Source organism: Paecilomyces variotii (genome assembly GCF_004022145.1).
Source record: "Paecilomyces variotii strain CBS 101075 chromosome Unknown C8Q69scaffold_4, whole genome shotgun sequence".
Taxonomy (NCBI): Eukaryota; Fungi; Ascomycota; class Eurotiomycetes; order Eurotiales; family Thermoascaceae; genus Paecilomyces; species Paecilomyces variotii.
This window is the reverse complement of record NW_021167143.1, coordinates 849,996-867,501: the sequence shown is the minus strand read 5'-3', so window position 1 is coordinate 867,501 and position 17,506 is coordinate 849,996. Positions and strand designations below refer to the sequence as shown.

The 17,506-nt window shown below is 49.5% G+C and overlaps 5 protein-coding genes across 5 annotated transcripts; 3 read left to right on the top strand and 2 right to left on the bottom strand.

Annotated features, from left to right (window-relative positions):
- The first annotated feature begins 3 nt into the window (after positions 1-3).
- Positions 4-3,817, top strand: C8Q69DRAFT_234766 (phosphatase family protein). Its single transcript, XM_028626433.1, has 2 exons — positions 4-334; positions 385-3,817. The coding sequence occupies exon 2, from the start codon at positions 385-387 to the stop codon at positions 3,655-3,657; it is 3,273 nt and encodes a 1,090-aa protein (XP_028485808.1). The 5' UTR covers positions 4-334; the 3' UTR covers positions 3,658-3,817.
- A 381-nt stretch (positions 3,818-4,198) lies between these two features.
- Positions 4,199-6,513, bottom strand: C8Q69DRAFT_234657 (hypothetical protein). The gene is made up of 2 exons (XM_028626429.1): positions 5,773-6,513; positions 4,199-5,716 (listed from the first exon to the last, which is right to left on the bottom strand). Exons 1-2 carry the CDS (start codon positions 6,186-6,188, stop codon positions 4,660-4,662), a joined length of 1,473 nt encoding a protein of 490 aa, XP_028485807.1. The 5' UTR covers positions 6,189-6,513; the 3' UTR covers positions 4,199-4,659.
- Positions 6,514-6,938: 425 nt separating this feature from the next.
- On the top strand, positions 6,939-9,123 carry C8Q69DRAFT_234686 (a-pheromone receptor PreA). The gene is made up of 3 exons (XM_028626430.1): positions 6,939-7,762; positions 7,819-8,323; positions 8,379-9,123. Exons 1-3 carry the CDS (start codon positions 7,201-7,203, stop codon positions 8,782-8,784), a joined length of 1,473 nt encoding a protein of 490 aa, XP_028485806.1. The 5' UTR covers positions 6,939-7,200; the 3' UTR covers positions 8,785-9,123.
- Positions 9,124-9,129: 6 nt separating this feature from the next.
- C8Q69DRAFT_464216 (putative ssDNA binding protein) lies at positions 9,130-10,316 on the bottom strand. The gene is made up of 3 exons (XM_028630404.1): positions 9,964-10,316; positions 9,656-9,744; positions 9,130-9,562 (listed from the first exon to the last, which is right to left on the bottom strand). Exons 1-3 carry the CDS (start codon positions 10,248-10,250, stop codon positions 9,498-9,500), a joined length of 441 nt encoding a protein of 146 aa, XP_028485805.1. The 5' UTR covers positions 10,251-10,316; the 3' UTR covers positions 9,130-9,497.
- Positions 10,317-12,010: 1,694 nt separating this feature from the next.
- On the top strand, positions 12,011-15,738 carry C8Q69DRAFT_234691 (hypothetical protein). The gene is made up of 5 exons (XM_028626431.1): positions 12,011-12,508; positions 12,565-12,688; positions 12,747-12,795; positions 12,847-13,234; positions 13,286-15,738. Exons 1-5 carry the CDS (start codon positions 12,196-12,198, stop codon positions 15,538-15,540), a joined length of 3,129 nt encoding a protein of 1,042 aa, XP_028485804.1. The 5' UTR covers positions 12,011-12,195; the 3' UTR covers positions 15,541-15,738.
- Positions 15,739-17,506: the final 1,768 nt, after the last annotated feature.

The following is a 17,506-nucleotide window of genomic DNA, read 5'->3' as shown; positions in this document are numbered from 1 at the left end:
CTTAGATAGACGGTCGTCCCCGTGGATTTTGTGCTCCTGTTTCTGGCGCCTCCCGTTCCAACCTTCGTGCATTCCTCCCTCCGCCCACGCGATCTATACCAAACCGTCGTTGTCTGGCCTCGTGATGGAAGTACTTGTGCTTCCTGCTTGAGGCTGTCCAGACCGCCCGTTCAGAGTTCGAACGTGCCCCGTGATGGCGTGAATCTGCTTCAAACTACGCTCCTCTCTTTGCTGAACTGGTCGTTCCTGAGAGGTCTGGACACTCTCCCGTCATTACCCGCGGGGAACTCTTAACGATATACAACGGAGGGAATTGAAGCGATGCACAGCGGCAGTATATGTTGCTGATCCATTAACAACCTACTGAAACAGCTCATCTGAAAGATGGCAGGTAGCGAAGAACACTCTGCGACGCCATCTCCTCAAGCTCGCGATGCCCCCGGACACTATCCCTCTGATAGTGACGAAAGTCACCAGCACGGCATTGTTGCCTCGGACCCGCGGTCTCTTTCTCAGGCAGTGAAGTCAAGAAGAGCGGAGTATACGCGCCAGCGGTCCATTCGCATCAAGATCGGAACTTGGAATGTGGCTGCTATTGCGGGAACAGAGAAGGATGTTGGGGAGTGGTTCGTACATGGCAAAGGAGTCTGCGAAAGGCTATCTACCGCAAAGCTTGCAAAAGAGCAAGGGCAACAAAGTCACGAAAGGTCACAGTCCGAGGAAAGTGGTCACTCAAGTGGTGGCAGTGATGATGGAAAAGACGACTCCTCCGTCAGGCCGGAAGACGTAGGTATTTACGCTCTTGGTCTGCAGGAGATTGTGGATGTCTCGTCGCCCTCGGAAGCATTGAGACCCTTTGTTGACCCCGGGCCATCTACTCGATGGAAAGAGGCCATGAAGAAGGCCCTGCCTGCGGGCTACGAACTGGTTGCGGAGCAGCAATTGGTCGGCCTCTTGATACTCATATACGCTTCTCCAGCTGTTGTAGGGAGTATATCATCGGTTAGCACCACGAGTGTGGGGACCGGTCTAATGGGCTACATGGGGAACAAGGGCGCTGTTGCTGCCCGTATTGTGCTCGGCGAGACGGCTCGTTTGGTGTTCGTCAATTGCCATCTGGCTGCAGGTTCGGATAAAGCAAGTCTAGAACGCCGCAATTGGGATGCTAGCCAGATTGTGGCACGCGCCAAGTTTGCCCCGTTGGATCCTGAAGATGACATCTTGGGAGAGCCAAGCGATAGCATTGGCAAGGAAGATTTTGCGTTCTGGTTTGGAGATCTCAATTATCGTCTGGATGATATACCGGGGGAGGATGTCCGGCGGCTCTTGTCGCTGCATACACCAAACACATATGATGCGACGCACGAGTCAGAGCGCAAATCCATCGGGGATAGCGACACTGACACTGATCCCCAATCTCCGCATGTCGTTGGGGAAGAAGATGATGATTCATCTGCGGGTTCAACTCGTCTTGTAGTCGATTCTGCACCGGTAGCGCTGGTTGACAAAGACATCGAACCAAATTCCAACCCAGAAAATCTTCGCATGACCCTGTCGTCTCTACTACCTCACGATCAACTCATTGCACAACAATCTCAAGAGAAAGCATTCCACGAAGGCTGGAAGGAAGGTGAGATCAATTTCCTTCCAACCTACAAATACGATATTGGTAGCGTTGCAATGTTCGATTCGAGCGAGAAGCAGAGAGGCCCGAGTTGGTGCGATCGGATCCTCTATCGAACATGGCATGACAAACGCAGGTATGAGCGACGAGTCCAGGAGGCCAAGGATGCGAAGAAGAAGGACGACGAGATGAAGGCGCGCGGCCTGGACAAGGCAGTAGAAGATGATAACGTCCTGTTCGAATACGACCCTGATGTCGACGGCGTGAATGAATTTGAAGAATACGACGAAACTGAAGACGCTGCTGGCGATCCAACTCCGTCGGAAAGCCGCGTGGCTTACGACGATCCGGTCAGACTCGACCATTATCTCTCACATCAGGGTATCCTCTCCTCGGACCACAAACCACTGGATGCTCTCTTCACCCTGACTTATAATTCTGTCATCCCGGAACTTAAGACTATGGTGTACCAAGAGGTTGCTCGAGAGCTGGACAAGGCTGAGAATGAAGCGCGCCCTTCTGTGACTGTCGTGGTAGACCATCAAACTGATCTCCAGGATGGAGAGGGAGATGACACTGCGACGAAGGATCCCAACGCTGTTGAGTTTGGCGATGTCCCTTATGGTGTCCACGTTACGCGAAGTCTCACCGTTGCCAATACCAGCAGTGTCCCTGCCACCTTCACTTTTGCTGAGAGAGCCGGTGGTAGCAAGGAGACCACTGGTATAGCCCCTCATTGGGTGGAGATTCGTGTCCATTGGCCTTCCCACGAGAAGAAACACGATAGTAAGAAGAATCAGAGTCCGGACGAATATACACTGTCTCCAGGTGATACTGCAAACATTGATCTCATAGCCATCGTCAAGGATATTACACAGGTCCGATTGCTCAATTCCGGCCATCATAAGTTAGAGGACGTCTTAGTCCTCAGGGTAATCTCGGGCAGGGACCATTTTATTCCAGTTAATGCCCGGTGGCTGCCGACGTGTTTTGGGCGTTCATTAGAAGAACTTATATACATGCCAGAAGGCGGGGCCCGTAGCCTCATACACACCCCTCCCGATCAGTTGAAATTTGAGGGGAAAGCTCGCTTATCGGCGCCTCGAGAGATCTTCCGGCTTACTGAGGCCATATCTGATCTGACAGTACGTGCTGTTGCTGAATGGAGCATGATGAAAGGGCCCGCCGAAGGGGAGTCGCCTCCGCCTTGGACTTTCGGGCCTAATGGTGTATCTGCCTGGCCCTTTGAGCCTGAGACATGGACTATGAGGGATGAGACCCAGCGAGAACCGTTTCTTGCTGCGGTTCGCGAAGCTCTGGACACGAATGGGTCTCTGAACGACGTATTCCCGCCCGAAGTGCTATCTCTGCATCGCCTGGAGATCTTGTCCGAAACTCTCGTTGCTTTCATCCGCTCCCTAGATGGGCGGATTATCACGAAAGATCTTTTCACAGACATGTCTCAGCGAATGTTGTCACGGGAGAAGGCCCAGATGCCACTTCAATCCACGGAAGAAGCACAAGCATGGGTCTTGGAAGGTCTCTCCTCTTCCCCCGTCCACAGTGTATCATTTACTTTCATCACCTTTATGCTTCTCCGAATCGCAAACGAGATTGTGCCAGTCTCAGCTATTCCGACGCGTCCTCCTGCAGCTGCAACGAAGTCTCCAATGACGTCCGAGATCTCGGATCCGGGGTTCGCAGCTGATCTGCCATCAGCGTCAGTCCCTCCGCTTACTTCGCCGACTACAACAGCGTCTTTTATGTCGGCCGCCAGTTTGAGGCAGCGAGCCCGGACCCTGACGACGTCTACATCGTCCGAAGACCAAGGCAGGACGGATCTTCAGCGACGGCAGGCAGTGGAAAAGGCCTTCGCATCATTGTTTGCTGACATCATAATCGCTCCTGATGTGCATGTTCCACACAAGGAAAAGGAGAGACGAGCATTGGAAGAGCGAAAAAGGAACATCATAGAGCCGTTCTTGAAAGCAGTAGCAGTGGATGATTGCGGACCATCCGGTGGTGCAACTTAGGGGCGTCGTTGCTGGCAATGACCGGTCATCAACTTACTCCTCTCTTTTTTCCCCCTTTCTATCGAGAACAGCGGATACTACCAACTTTCCCATATACCCGTCCTTTGTCCACGATTAGAGCTGTCATTGTACAGTCATACTCCGCCCTATATACTATGTATACATCTCAGCAGCTTATCTGCTTGGGGAAAGCCATTCCTGAATCAAATTACAGGCAATGACTTCCTTGCATTCTAACCGTCTATTACGCCTTAATAAACTAGGTCGTGACGGTCCTGCGAATTGAAATTGTTAATTGTTCATTTCTCCAAACCCTCCATTCATATCCAGATGCAGGTGGGTTCAAGTAATGCCCCTTTGTAGATTAGCACCAGATTCAAATGGCCTTGAATAAATAAATCATCTATATCTGCGATTCTTGTATATTTCCACTTTTTTCCAATCAGAAATAACAACTCAAGTACATACATAGTCAGATTAGAACATCTTAGTTAACAGCCCCGCAATGGTCTTCTCTCGCAGCCTGCTATTGCCGGTGATGGTACAACTCAGCCGGAGGAGGATTTTGATTTGAAGTTACTAATTCCTGATCATTTGGTTCGTAACTGAGAATGGGGAGGGTGGGAAAGTTTGTCTAGTAGCTTTGCGAAATTGAAGTGGACGAGTATTCAGTATGTGAAATGCATCTAGGCCCTGGATATATGTACACATGAGATAATATGAATATCGCTATATCCTAAACAAATCCAGCGACCCATGACCCAACACAGCATGGTTCGAATCACAACCGAGAAGCTCCGACCATGTACAAGATACAATCTGACGAATGATATATATAAAGGATTATAGTGGAGCGATACGTAGCAGTGAAATAACGTAAGAGGACGAGCGAATGAAGCTATTACAATGAAATGTTCTGACCTATAGGAATACTTGGGAGTGCTATTTCCAAGAAAAGGTAGAAAGGACCAAAGGTGATGAATGGATATTGGAAGTGTATCTCTATATCGCCTTCTTGGGACCTCTGCCGCCTGGCAGCTGCGTTAAGGGCACCGTTTTCTGCTGTAACTTAGAAGATGGTACCCCTCTCTGGCCCTGGGAGTACCTTGGTTTGCCAGTCTTCACTCGCTGCCGATTCAGACCTAGAATTGACTTCACATGAGACAATCCCCACGTTGCGATGTGGCCGGGCATGCTGGCCAAAGTCCATATGGCTTGGACTGGCAGCACAACAATGGCGCAGATCCAGTCTAGCAGGATAAGAGCATAACGCTGATGACTCCCAGCCGTAGAGCGCTGCGCTGCGGCTGCCAGAGCGATGGCATCCTGCACCCGAGTCTCGAGTCTCTGTATCTCGGACTCTGTCTGGAAGGCTGTCAGGGTTGTGCGCTTCTCATAGCGCCTCATTGCACGATTCAAAGCATCTAATTCGGGTTGAAGCTCTTTGCGGACATCAGACGTCAATTGCGTGACGACCTGTTGCGGCGTCTCCGAGGCAGAAGCAGACTCAGGAGCTTTGCCAGAATCGGGCAGCCGCTCGGCCGCATTGTTTGCGACATACGCTTCTAATTCTTCCAGTCTCTTTGCCATGTCAATGACTTTGTTCGCGTCGACCTTGTCATCTTCAAACGGGGAAGATGCGACAGTGCGTTGAAGGTAGAGAGTCCGGGCCTGAACCATCTTGAGAAGATGGGAGACCGGCCGAATCTCAGATGCCAGCAAGAATATTGTCAGATTGTAATTGGACACGAGTCCCTCAGATGGCCGTGATAGCTTCGATCGGATAGCGTGCAAGAGCCAGGTTCCTACCACAGGGAAGATGAAGCAGGATGCCAGAGCTGCCAGTTCGTGAATGCGGAGCTCCTTATTTGCGGTGTCAACTGCAGCTGACTGTTGTAGTCTCGGATCAGATTTTGGCGAAGAGTGGACTCGGTCCCCAGGCTTCGAAGATGACGCTTCATCGGCTTCGTCGATGCTGGTAGGCTCCTCCATCAACTCCTGCGCCCCAAAATCCACGGATGTTCGTTGTCTAATCGCTTGCGCCGACCTGTACCAGTCCCTAAATACCGGAATCAGTCGCCTGTTCTTTCTAAGCGATCAATGTCTGTTTCTTACCATGGCAGTCTGACGGACCAATTCAGAAATATAGCTGCCAACCCGAGCAACGTCACATCTGTAATAACAGCGCTGCCATTTTTGAAGAAAATGCCTCCAATTGCAGGCAGCAGCGCCAGCGCAAGAGGTGCGGAGTGCCAATGCGACTCTTCTTCCCGCACATCTACTATTTGATCTTTGCTTGCTCGTGGGAAAAGCAGGCCATCGGTGGATGATCGGAGGGAGTGTCGCGCCTCGGACACCGAGTCCGACAGGACTGAATTGCGCCGGACTCTCTGCATATTTGATGAAAACTCCGTCGACATCCCTGCACGCGAAGAGCCCCGACGAAGGTAGGGAGCATTTGAAGCGTTCACGTGGGCGCCACTGTTGAAGGAGGCGTGCTGGGAAGCTGGAAGCTCGGAGTGATCAGGCATGACGTGGAGCAGCCGCTATGCGAATGTACAGTATACCATCAGAGAAAGCGCTCTTTGATCGACAATAGCATAGGGGGGATGAGTTTGAACTAACCACTTGGAAGACACATTGTATTCCTCGAGCAGAGAAGCACCAAAAAGGGCCGTTAGGACATGGATCAGGAACGGCAGGGGTGAAAGGAAGGACGGCAAGTTTGCGAAGATGCGAGTTATGTTATGTTATTATTATGGTTGCAGTGGATGACGGCATGCGCGAATCAACCCCGGATTCCGCGCCTGTTAGTTAATCCTGTTTCCCCGCCGGTTCTTAACCATGTAACTATTCTTTTCTAACTTCCTTTAACTATTGCTGATGCTTGGATCAAGCAATAATTTCTACTCAGACATGTTGTGTTACCCTGAACGGGAAACCTAGTAGGTCGGGCTATTGTGAATTTCCTAAATCTTGATTCTGGGCAGTCAAGGATACCCTCCATCTGTGATGCCATTCCTCAATAAGTTCAGATTTTATAGTCGAACTGCTTATTGAGTACCGAAATAGGCATGGTGTCCTCAACGCCAAAAGCGCTCTCAAAAGGACTTCCTTCACTGTCTCTTATTCTAAACTTATTGAGGCTTGCTAATTGGATAAGCTGTTATTGATATGAATCTTTCTGTAGATATCATGATACATACACTGCACAATGCGAGTCCTTACTCCTTCTTCGTCTTCAGTCTCGATTCCACGGGTATAGAGCTCAGCCTTAGATCTCTATCCTTCTGGCTTCAATCTCAACATCCTCATACAAGCGTGCAGTTATTTCCCTTCATGTTGATCACATCATTCTTGAATTGAATCTTTGTGTACTCCGGACTTTCAGTCAGGGATAGCTATCCTAAATTGGAGCAAGTTCAAGACTATCCTCAAAAGACAAACCTGCAAGCTTCATACAATAGGAAGTCCTCGACCAGATTGGACGTGCTTCGGATTCAAGCAACTATCTGGGAAACCACAGAGGGATAATATTTCGTCATGGCTGACAGCGAGTATGAACGTGCTCCCGAGGCCATTATTATCCCACTCTTGTCGCTCCTGTCAATCATACTGAGCATTACTCCGTTGATGTGGCATTTGAGGAATTCCAACTTCCCTGCCGTGTGCCTTGTCGGTTGGTTTCTGGTCAACAATGTATTCAACATCGTGAACGCCTTCATCTGGCCTACAGATGATGTCGACTCCTGGTGGAGCGGTGTCGGGCTCTGCGATGTCGAAGTCAAGCTGATGGTGGCAAGCTATGTCGGTCTACCTGGAGCTTTGCTGTGTATCTTCCGCCACCTTGCAGAAGTCCTGGATACGGAGCGTACAGTTCTCGTCCCTTCGCGCAGTCAGCGTCGCAAGAAACTCGCCATTGAGATATCATTTTGCTTGGTTATCCCTATCCTAGCCATGATCACGCACTTCTTTGTCCAGAAAACCCGTTACATGCTCTACACAATTTCAGGATGTGTGAATAACTTCGACGAAAGCTGGGTTACCCTGGTTTTATCTTACCTGTGGCCAACGGTGATTTGCATGATTGCGGCTTACTACTGCTGTAAGAGCGTCCTATCGTTTGTTAATACTTCCTGCAAGATGCTGACTACTCCCTAGGCCTCGTGATGTATCGTATCATCAAGTACAACAGAGAGTTCGGCGCGATCCTTAGCGGTTCTCGTGGAAGTGGAAGTAGTATGAACAAAACGAGATTCTTGCGGCTGTTCTGCATGGCATCTGTGATGCTATTGGCGATTCTTCCCACTCAGGCTTACGTCCTCTATGTGGATATTCAACTCTCACTACCATGGCACGACTACTCCTTTTCTAGACTTCATGGTCCCGGCTGGAATACGATTATCAAGGTTGCGACCCATGGCCAGAGCTTCTTCGATCGCTGGATACCCATTGGCGGAACACTTGTTCTATTCGTCTTCTTCGGTTTCGGAAAAGATGCGACTTCGATGTACCGTTCGATTCTCACCAAGCTCGGAGTTGACCATTGGCTCCCTGTGAAGTCACAGTCCGATATCTACTCCGCCAAAAGTTTGGGCTCTTCTTCTAGTCGGATGAGTAAACTAGGTAAAATGTTTACCTGGAGTCTCCAGTCCAACACGACAAGGTCAGCTCCGAATTCTTCCCCAGCAGAACCTGTTTTCTTACTAACTCAATTGTAGAAGTTCGTCGAGAACTGACTCTGTTTCCAATGATCCTCCCGCCACCTCTACTACTGCCGATCTGGAGAAAGGACCCTGCGTCTACTCCGAGGAAAGGAACATGGCCAATAAAGCGTCCTTGTGTAGTAGACTCAAGCATCTGCTGGTCAGCACTCTCTTCCGCACCGGAAGAGGTAATACCCCTGCTGCACCTGCTAATAATAACAACAATCTTGAGTCTCCAAAGAATACAGTCTCTACCAGTGCTTGGGCAGGTCATAGCCCACGCGAGGCGGGTGATATTCATTCAGATGCCGCTCCGTCGCCGAACACAGAGTCGGGCATCAAGGTCAAGCACGTCATTCGCCAGGCCAAGGTGTCAATTTGCCCGTATTGTGGTGATGAGATCGTGTCTTATGAGCCATGATCAGAAGAATTATCTCAGGGTTCTCAGGCAAGATAAGCCAGGAATTCCAAGGGAGTGTTTCAAATTGCTTGCTACTATGAATTTTAGACGTCAACATGAGGTGGAAGTATGCGTTGTTTCGCCGCAGGTGCCATTGTGCTTCTTGTCTTGCCCCGGCAGCTATCATCCATGTCTCTCCAGCATGTGTATCGGTTGCTACAAAGAAAAGTTTAACCCGAAGTTTCAAGTATCACATTCCATGTAAATGCTTTCAGATCAGATACGATGGAAGATCGGAACACGGCCCCAGCGCTAATATGTTGGCTGTAGATCTTTGTGATAGGATAATGGAAAAATAAGCATTGTGTCAACAGCTGTTACATAGTAGGTTGGAATCTCGGCCAGTTGGACTTGGTGTTCCTTCATTCTTCTTCCATGAGTCTTCTAGTCTAGCATGTGATGCACGTTATGGCTAGGGCTGTAACACGGCAATTTACGTAGCAATGCGATATATTCAAGATCAACATAGAAATAATACATTCTCATCCACACATTACACTCATTCGTTCTGGAATCAGATAAAGGGAAAAAAAAAAATACAAGGAGTAGAGAATTCAATCCTGCCAGAAATCCTCCGTATCAGAACCGGTAGGTCCTGGAATGGGACAAAAAAGAAATGTATTCAATTGGGTATACATAGCAAGGACGCCCGTGCCTATAGTATTCAAGGCAATTTATTGAGTCTCTTCGGACGGGAAGGAGGACTCAGAGCTGGGGCGCTTGAGAACTTCGAGAGTCCCTGGAATTGCAGAGATATTAGCAGACTGCGATAAGAGAAACATGGGGCCCCTCGGGCCGGAATAAACAAGCTCGGTATCAGATCGAGACATACTTTGCACAACGCTCAGGCTGGATTGCTTCTTGCCTTCGGCATCCTCATAGGTACGGATGCTAGCGTCACCTTCGACGTAGACTAGGGTACTGTTGGAAGGTCAAAGTCAGTTCTTTCCCATTCTGTATCCAATAGCGTATGTAGATGATTGGAGCCAAGTAGACAAATTTTCCGAACAACTGCTGCACCGTTTGTCCCTGACATCCTTCCCGGAAGAGCTTCAATGCCACTAGCAGGCCGATATTTTACTGATCGGTGATGGTGTTTGCTGTTCCAATGGATAATAAGAAGCTTCCTGGATGACTTACCCCTTTGGCAAGCTGAGGAGATGGTCCCTCTGTGGACCTTCCTGCTGGAAGCTCGAAACGCGGAACCAGCTGGTCTGGCGGTTGTCCCTGGGGCCGTACGACGTGCCGACAACGTACTTCACAACATCCTGTCCGGTGGATGTTGCCTGGAGCTCAGGCTCAGCTCCCAGACGACCCGTGATGATCAGACGGGCGACGGAACGCGCTGGAGACGAGCTGAAAGAACGAGCAGAGAAAGTAGTCGCGGGGGCCCGCAGGAAAGGACGGAGGGGAGTAAAGGCCGGCATTGTATGGTATGGATATGAGGGGTATCAAGACGGTAGTGATGAATGTCCGCAGGTCAATGAGTGTCGTCGCGCGTGGATTAACGTGTTCCTCGATCTTGGAGATAGATACGCGACGGCGCTGTCACGTGACGATAGGCGACCGCGTGGATCTGAGACTAATTCTACGCAAGGAGCATCTTCAGATCCCAGTTTGTCTACCATTTCAGCCGCTTTGGCATTGCCTTCAACTTTGAACTAGCATCCAGCAGTCTTCGCAGTTCGCACAATAATGGACCTGCTAACTAATAATCAATCAAAAAGACTTTACGTTTTAATTTGACTCTATGGCGGTCTGCCACTGGTGGCAGCGGAGGATGCTCAGGTCGGGCTTTTCGATCTTAGTGCCTTGACGATCGACGAACCCTCGGCGCTCTATCCTGAACTGTCAATTTCCGTGTGCGGCACATTTGACCTTGAAGTTGGAGCTGTAGGCAGAGCTGCACACCGCATTCAGCAAAGACAGCTGAGCTCCATACACCTCCAAGCAGTGCAGACACCAATGCAGAATATGTTTCCTGCCATGCGCGCAGACATAGTACCATTGGTGGTGCCTGTTCGAAAATACGGATATGTGGAAAGCTAGATTCTCACATGGCGTCTCCCAGTGGCTCCATTGGATGCGGATGGCTTCTTTTTAACGATGTATTTGAAATTGCAGACGGCACCTTAACTGTACCTGCAGTGGACCTCCTCGATTATTATTAGGCGAAACTGCAAGCCAACCTAGCTCTCCAAGGTCTGGCCGCCGTGAGGTGAAGTGGCGAGTTCGATTTCCGGCCTGAACATGGGCTTCTCAGCATTGACAATGCTGCAGCACTAGCCACAATCGGTGTGCAATCTCATCTTGCGGTGTTCTGTTCACTCGTCCGTCCGCAGCATCGGATTTACAAAGTATCGGACATGTCATCTGGCAGTGGGCCTTCGGGAGGGACCAAAGTCAATAGACGATGCTAGTCAGGAACCTTCTATCCACTTTCCGAAAGCCATGCCAAGCTTCTATGGACCACTGGGTGCTCACAGTCGAAAAGTTCCCGACAGAGCAATTGAGGGTCTTTTATATGAATTTCACATTGGATATAGTATATTAGGAGGCCACCGTCTTGATTGGTGTTCATCCATGATAGGACGAACTGCTAGCAATGCCGCGGCTTCGTGGGTGAGAAAGGGAACTGCTTGACCATTTAGGAGATTCTGCTCTCATATCGTGTCAACCACAATGCTCTCGAGGCGCCACAAGAGAGCTCTGCTTGGCCGGCAGACAGCCTTTTACAGCCGCAAGTTTAAACCACATTCTATTAAGCTCTTGGACAACCCCTGAAGCCAGTTAGTTGCAAGCCTAGTGCTCTGCTTCTGATGATCTGATCCAACTTTCGGCCACCTTCCCACTCGCCCGCAAGTTCTCAGATTCCCCGGGTCAGTGCCCATGCGCGCTTGATGTATGATCCTTGCCTGTTTAGTTGCGTTCGATCCAGCATATGACCATCTAGAATATATCCCCAGTTGGCTGATCTGCTTATGTACGTCACGGAGCCCCATCCTTCTGGCCCGCTTGGAATGCTACCAGCGTTGGGGGGCGACGGGAAGAAACAAAAGCCAAAGACCCGATCCGCTATCGCGCAATGGATTATCGGAGTATGGCCATCGTTGCAAAAGCTAGAAATTATTTTCAAGGGCTTCTGGTCTCTTCTTCACTGGCATCCCATCTTTGTTACTTCTCAGTAATTCTTAATCACAGCCTATTCGCAGTGTTGCCATTTTCTCTGTTGATATTGCTGCCTCCCCCGCCCATAGTTCAGTCCTACATGGGACATTCGGGGAAGCTAATCGTGTTGACTGTCTATAAACTTGATGGCCATCGGCATCGCTTCCTTATACCCTCTTTTCGCGCAATTCTCCGTCTAATAAAATGCGCTTCCGGAATCTGTTCATTGTCATTAGCTGCATCGCGTTCGCTTTCCTCGCACTTGCAGAAGATGCGACGTCCATTGCCTCTGCCTCGGCCTCTTCCACTGTCTCTGCAACCGACAGCGATACAAGCTCCCAGTCTGTGAGCAGTACAGCTGCGGCCAGCTCGTCGGACTCGGCGCAAGCAGCAACGACTACGTCAAGTGCTGCTACATCAACAATTAACCATACCGCAACGACAAACTCATCAACGCCGACTGGCACTACAGCGGCAAATGCTACTGCGCCGACTGCCTCATCAGACCCCGTAGACGGTTGGTCACTTTCACTCTCAAAGGAATTCCTCGATTCTTCTAATAACGAAGAACAGGGCCAAAACAAGATCCTAATGTCCTTCCTCTTCAGCCGAAGATCACGCCTGCTGTGGGGATCGCAGGTGTCGTCCTCATAGTACTAGGTGGCATTTATGCGCTGATTGGGGTAAAGAAGAGAAGGTATGTGTGAGATGTGAACTCGAAGGATATTGCCATTTTTACTGATGGGAAACACTAGGCTCCATATATTTCTTTCGACAGCTTTCTTGACCAGTTTAGGAGTGACGGTACTAAAATTTGCTGTGTACCTATACTAGCCATGACTAACTATTTCTCAGGTTCTTATTGAATATGTTATGAACCCTCCAGTGCGAGATGCAGTTCAGGGGGCTTATTTCGTCGCTATCTTCGTTACTGGCGCCATATTTGGTGCACTGGCCCTGGTGTTCCGTGAAATCACAGAGGGCCTTGGCTGCCTCTTGGGCGGATTTTGCTTAAGCATGTGGCTCCTCGAACTCAAATCCGGTGGCCTCCTCACCAGCTCCGGCTCAAAGGGAGCGTTCATTGGGGCGTTCTCTGCTGGCATATATGCTGTGTCGTTCAGTCACTATACGAGACCTTACGGCTTAGTTGTGGCTACTTCCTTCGCCGGTGCAACTGCCATAGTCCTTGGGATCGACTGTTTCAGTCGAGCTGGACTGAAAGAATTCTGGCTGTACCTGTGGGGTAAGTGATTGACTGTTCAGTGATTGCGCCATTGCTAACGAGATATTCCAGAATTGAACGCGAACACATTCCCTCTTAATACTAATACCTACCCCGTAACACGCGGCATCAAAGTCGAGATTGCGCTGACTATGATAATATTTGCTATGGGATTAATCTCACAATTCAGACTCTGGAAAGTAGTCAAAGAGAGGAGAAAGCAGCAAGCTATGATGAAGTCGGAAGAGGAGAAGAAACGCGAGGAGCATGAAGCGGAACTTGGAAGACAGATCGAGGAAGCCAATATGCGAGATAGAGCGCTCTGGGAGTCCGTCTATGGCAACAAAGACGCCCATCCTTCCGACTCTGGCATAGACATCGATGCTTCGGACAGCCCGCGAAAGCGATCTACAGCTATAGAAACAACCGAAATTGATCCCAACGATGACGCTAATAATGGACACCAGAGCTACAGAAACAGCAATGAAACTGGCAGCGGAACGGGTGGTGATCCAGAACAAGCTAATGATGAAGTGCGCGACGACGAGCATCATGTCTCCGGCGGGTATGTGAACGAGCTGCCTGGCGATTTCCCCCCGAGCGGTGATGAGCATCCAGCGTCTATGCCCTTGCCGTTCAAGGCCCCAGAGGAGAAATCGAGTAGTGATGACGATGAGAGATCAGTCGCGGCAACTCTTTCCGGTTCCGACATTCTGGCGCGACGACTATCTACAGGGTTATCGAGATCTGCTGGGCACAACCCCATGCTTACCTCTGAGTCTGAGGAGGCATTGGTTGCGACAAAAGACGAATCTCCAGCATCTTCAGTAGCAGGAGTTCCAGATGAGGATGAAAGGGATATTGCTTCTGAAGTCAGCGATTCTCCAGTGGGCAATGAGAACGAGGCCAACGAGGCCAATGAGGATAACACTGTGCCTGTCGAGATCGAGGGTCCCGCAAACCAAGACACCACGCATGTGAAGTCGATATCGGAGTCTGCCTCTGGAGGGCCATCTGAGTCCAATGCTCAACCAAGTGAACAGTCGAAACCAGAAGCTGACGAAAGTGGCCGTGAGGAAAAGAAAAGGCCAGATCCCGCTGATGTTTTACCGGCGCGGCAGGTCCTTTCCTTGCTTCCAGTATCTAGTCCGCCTCCCACTACAGGGCAGTCGGTGTCAGAGCAGGACGGCAAGAGTCATTCTCGAGAAGGGACGGCGATGGTGCCTTCACGAACAGCCTCGGAGAAACAAGAAGGTCAGTCTTCGGTCAGGAAAACATCACTCACCGCGGACACGATGACACAACTACCTGATCGCGTCTCCAGAGTAGTTTCCTCCTATCGAACAAACGAGTGGGCGAAGCATCTATCCGAAGCAGAGACTCCGGAGATCGAACCCATTCGGCCGATAATTGAGGATAAACCTCTAGGCGATAGCACGAAAGAGACGGTCGCGCCTGTTCAAGTGGAGGAATTGCTGCAAACGCCGCTGACAGCGCGCCCCCCTCCGGCTGTTCCAACACCAATTACCATAAACCAACAATATGGCTTAACGAACAGCCTTTCCATGTCGAGCAGGTCCAAGAGTAGATCGCCAAGATCTGTTTCTCCTGAGCCGAACAAGGATCTCACAGGTCTCCGGAGGGCCTCAACTGGAGTAGCTCCGCCCCCTTTGACTCCTCTACTAAGATCTGGATCCAATGCTTCTCTGGCATCTCAACACAGTCTTTTGCAGCCTGGTTATCGAAGACACTCCTCAAGCCAGCTTCTAAGCAATACTCTCGCGGCAACTCCAATTGATGAAAGCAAGGAGGTCAATTTCCAGAAGCCGCAATACGGGAAGAGCCCTCAATTGATGACACAGCGTCAGAGCTTGATCAGGAATCGAGTATCGTCGACTTCGCTATCCCGTGACTCCTGGATACCCCATTCTGCCTCTGCCTCTAGACAGTCATTGGGTTTGGGCATCTCCTCGCCTGGGTTTGGAAGTCAGGCCAATTTAATTGATGATGATGATGACATGCCACTCGCGAAGCGTCGAGATATGATCCAGCAGCAGCGACTGACTCCAACACGGACCGATGCTACAGGGGCCGCCTGGAGAGAGTCTATTCGCCAGGACTTGGCGCGGACAACATTGCCGTACTCAAGTTCGGCATTTAGCCGTTCTGAACATGACCAAGCTTGGACAGTCAGGCAGCAGCAGATGATGGCTGCGAACCACATAGACCAGGCTATTGCGCAGGGGATGCAACGAGGCGAGCTGCGGGATTTGCATCGCGAGGCGATGCGGCGGATGCAAGCAGCCGCCTACAGAGCCGGAAACTGAGACCCCTTCGCCTTGATGATTCATGATTTTACCGATTTTCACTACTTCATTTCTCGGGTATATTATTTTCTCAGACGGCGTTCTAGTGGTATGGAAGACGCGCGAGAGGGACAATCTTTGTGCATGTTATTGGGCGTCACGGGATATACTACTATGCTTTATGATGTTTCTCATTTGCGAATTTTCAAGTGATATCCAACACGGCGCTAGGCTCATCAGAGCCATACATATCTTATCATACTAATATGCTTGTATACAATATACTCTATATCGTGGCATATACGTACGTCAAGTTAATGATATCCATTTGTTTTCGCTTTCTATTTGATTCTGACGCGCAAATGTATTGCTCTACTCACTGTGGACTTGGATACCCTTTCGCTGCCGTTGCAAAACCTAATTGCAATAAAGGAAGTGAGCAAGGCCGAGTGGTGATTCTCCTCCGTGCCTCCTTGATTCATTGATCTCCGTTTCAAAGCATAGTTGTCCTGGGTGACCCCAGTCGGCTGTTTCGAACCGCCACTATTAGTTATTGTTGGGTCGTATCTGTTAGTCACACACGATATGAATTTCTCTTAGCTTTGTAGAGTAGTGGCACAGTAGTAAGTACCATAGCCACATTTGAGAACTCATGCGTCTGTGTTACATGTTGGTCTTACGGAGTAGTGTAGTCTCTTTTACAATAATGGTGGTTATCTGCGTGGCTTTTTCCTTTCTCTTTTTCTTTTACCTTAGCGCGAGAGAAATGATATCAATGTCCTATCGCGTTTCTGGATTTGATTTCTTACGGTTATGGTTCGACCGTCTTGTGCTATTATTCCGTATTCCATATTCCGTCCCTCGGGGGAATTCTTCTTCGATTCGGGAAATATTAAGCCCTTGATCGTCATCTGCGGGCTCCCGAGACTAGAGTACAGGGGTAAAAAGTATATAGGTAGCTGTTCCATGGGAGGTGCCGTCATTTATAGTTATTTGAGCTGGGAAGTGCCGTGTTTCTGTGTCCGGACTACAAAGGGGCCTTCCCGCCTTTGCTTGAACGTTATGAAGCATACCATACATGTATATATGTACCATATACTTAATATAATGAGAGCATCTATCACAAGCCAGGAAGTGATGGTTTTTATTTTATTTTATTTTTTTTTTTGACCAGGATTCTGGCATTTTCCCAACGGTGCGATGTCATAGATCCTCGGGTATAATTCGCTGAGGGCGCTATATTCCGCCACGATGAAGTCATGGGGGTCCCCGAAAATAATAATATCGCCTTGCGCCCCCTGATCCTGATCTGGGCAGGAAAACACCATAAAGTTTAGCCTATGTAGTTAACTAATTGTGGAGGCAAGTCCCAGGGCAATCGACGGAAACTGGCGAAAGCTAAAATCGCGATCCTTGGAGCCGGATCCTCGGTGCCTGAATGAACTCCACTGGAGAGATGCTGGGTTTACCCACTTAAGGCAGATCGTCTGCGAGATTACTCCTTTTTTCCTTGACTCACTTGCGCGAAGTAAATAGTTCGCAAATAAGGCTGATCTGGGATTGTCCTGTTGTTGCCGTCGCGGAGCTTTCAGGGCCAGGGTCCAACGGGGTGAAAGAACAACAATAATAATAAAAATGAATAATAAATAGCGTACTTTGGAGTTTTCTAGTAGATAAGCCCAGATGTTTCTTAGTCTCCCTGGTGTTCCGAAAGAATGGGACCTGCTCAGCCCTGGACTGGGCTACTGCGAACCGTTCAAGAGTAGTAGAGAAGTCAATTCTTGCGACTTTCTATGATCTGTTTTCTGTGAAATGTCTGCTCTCGATAATACCTGCTGAACCTCATGTGGGAGGTGATAATCGGATTTTGAGAGAGACGATCAGACAGTGGTGTGTATCTGAGAAAAAGGGGCACTGGGACGTGTCAGCCGACAGTAAGAGATGCTTCGGAATAAAAAGTAATAATAATACTGAACCCTGTCCAGCG

What these genes read in the sequence shown, in the direction of transcription:
- C8Q69DRAFT_234766 (XM_028626433.1), top strand. Translation starts at nt 385, where the DNA reads ATGGCAGGTAGCGAAGAACACTCTGCGACGCCATCTCCTCAAGCTCGC.
- C8Q69DRAFT_234657 (XM_028626429.1), bottom strand. Translation starts at nt 6,188, where the DNA reads ATGCCTGATCACTCCGAGCTTCCAGCTTCCCAGCACGCCTCCTTCAAC. An exon ending in TGGTCCGTCAGACTGCCATG is followed by an intron (nt 5,717 to 5,772) that starts GTAAGAAACAGA and finishes TCCGGTATTTAG; the next exon opens with GGACTGGTACAGGTCGGCGC.
- C8Q69DRAFT_234686 (XM_028626430.1), top strand. Translation starts at nt 7,201, where the DNA reads ATGGCTGACAGCGAGTATGAACGTGCTCCCGAGGCCATTATTATCCCA. An exon ending in GATTGCGGCTTACTACTGCT is followed by an intron (nt 7,763 to 7,818) that starts GTAAGAGCGTCC and finishes ACTACTCCCTAG; the next exon opens with GCCTCGTGATGTATCGTATC. An exon ending in CTCCAGTCCAACACGACAAG is followed by an intron (nt 8,324 to 8,378) that starts GTCAGCTCCGAA and finishes ACTCAATTGTAG; the next exon opens with AAGTTCGTCGAGAACTGACT.
- C8Q69DRAFT_464216 (XM_028630404.1), bottom strand. Translation starts at nt 10,250, where the DNA reads ATGCCGGCCTTTACTCCCCTCCGTCCTTTCCTGCGGGCCCCCGCGACT. An exon ending in CTCCTCAGCTTGCCAAAGGG is followed by an intron (nt 9,745 to 9,963) that starts GTAAGTCATCCA and finishes ACCTTCCAACAG; the next exon opens with TACCCTAGTCTACGTCGAAG. An exon ending in CAGCCTGAGCGTTGTGCAAA is followed by an intron (nt 9,563 to 9,655) that starts GTATGTCTCGAT and finishes CTGCAATTCCAG; the next exon opens with GGACTCTCGAAGTTCTCAAG.
- C8Q69DRAFT_234691 (XM_028626431.1), top strand. Translation starts at nt 12,196, where the DNA reads ATGCGCTTCCGGAATCTGTTCATTGTCATTAGCTGCATCGCGTTCGCT. An exon ending in ATTGGGGTAAAGAAGAGAAG is followed by an intron (nt 12,689 to 12,746) that starts GTATGTGTGAGA and finishes GGGAAACACTAG; the next exon opens with GCTCCATATATTTCTTTCGA. An exon ending in ATTCTGGCTGTACCTGTGGG is followed by an intron (nt 13,235 to 13,285) that starts GTAAGTGATTGA and finishes GAGATATTCCAG; the next exon opens with AATTGAACGCGAACACATTC.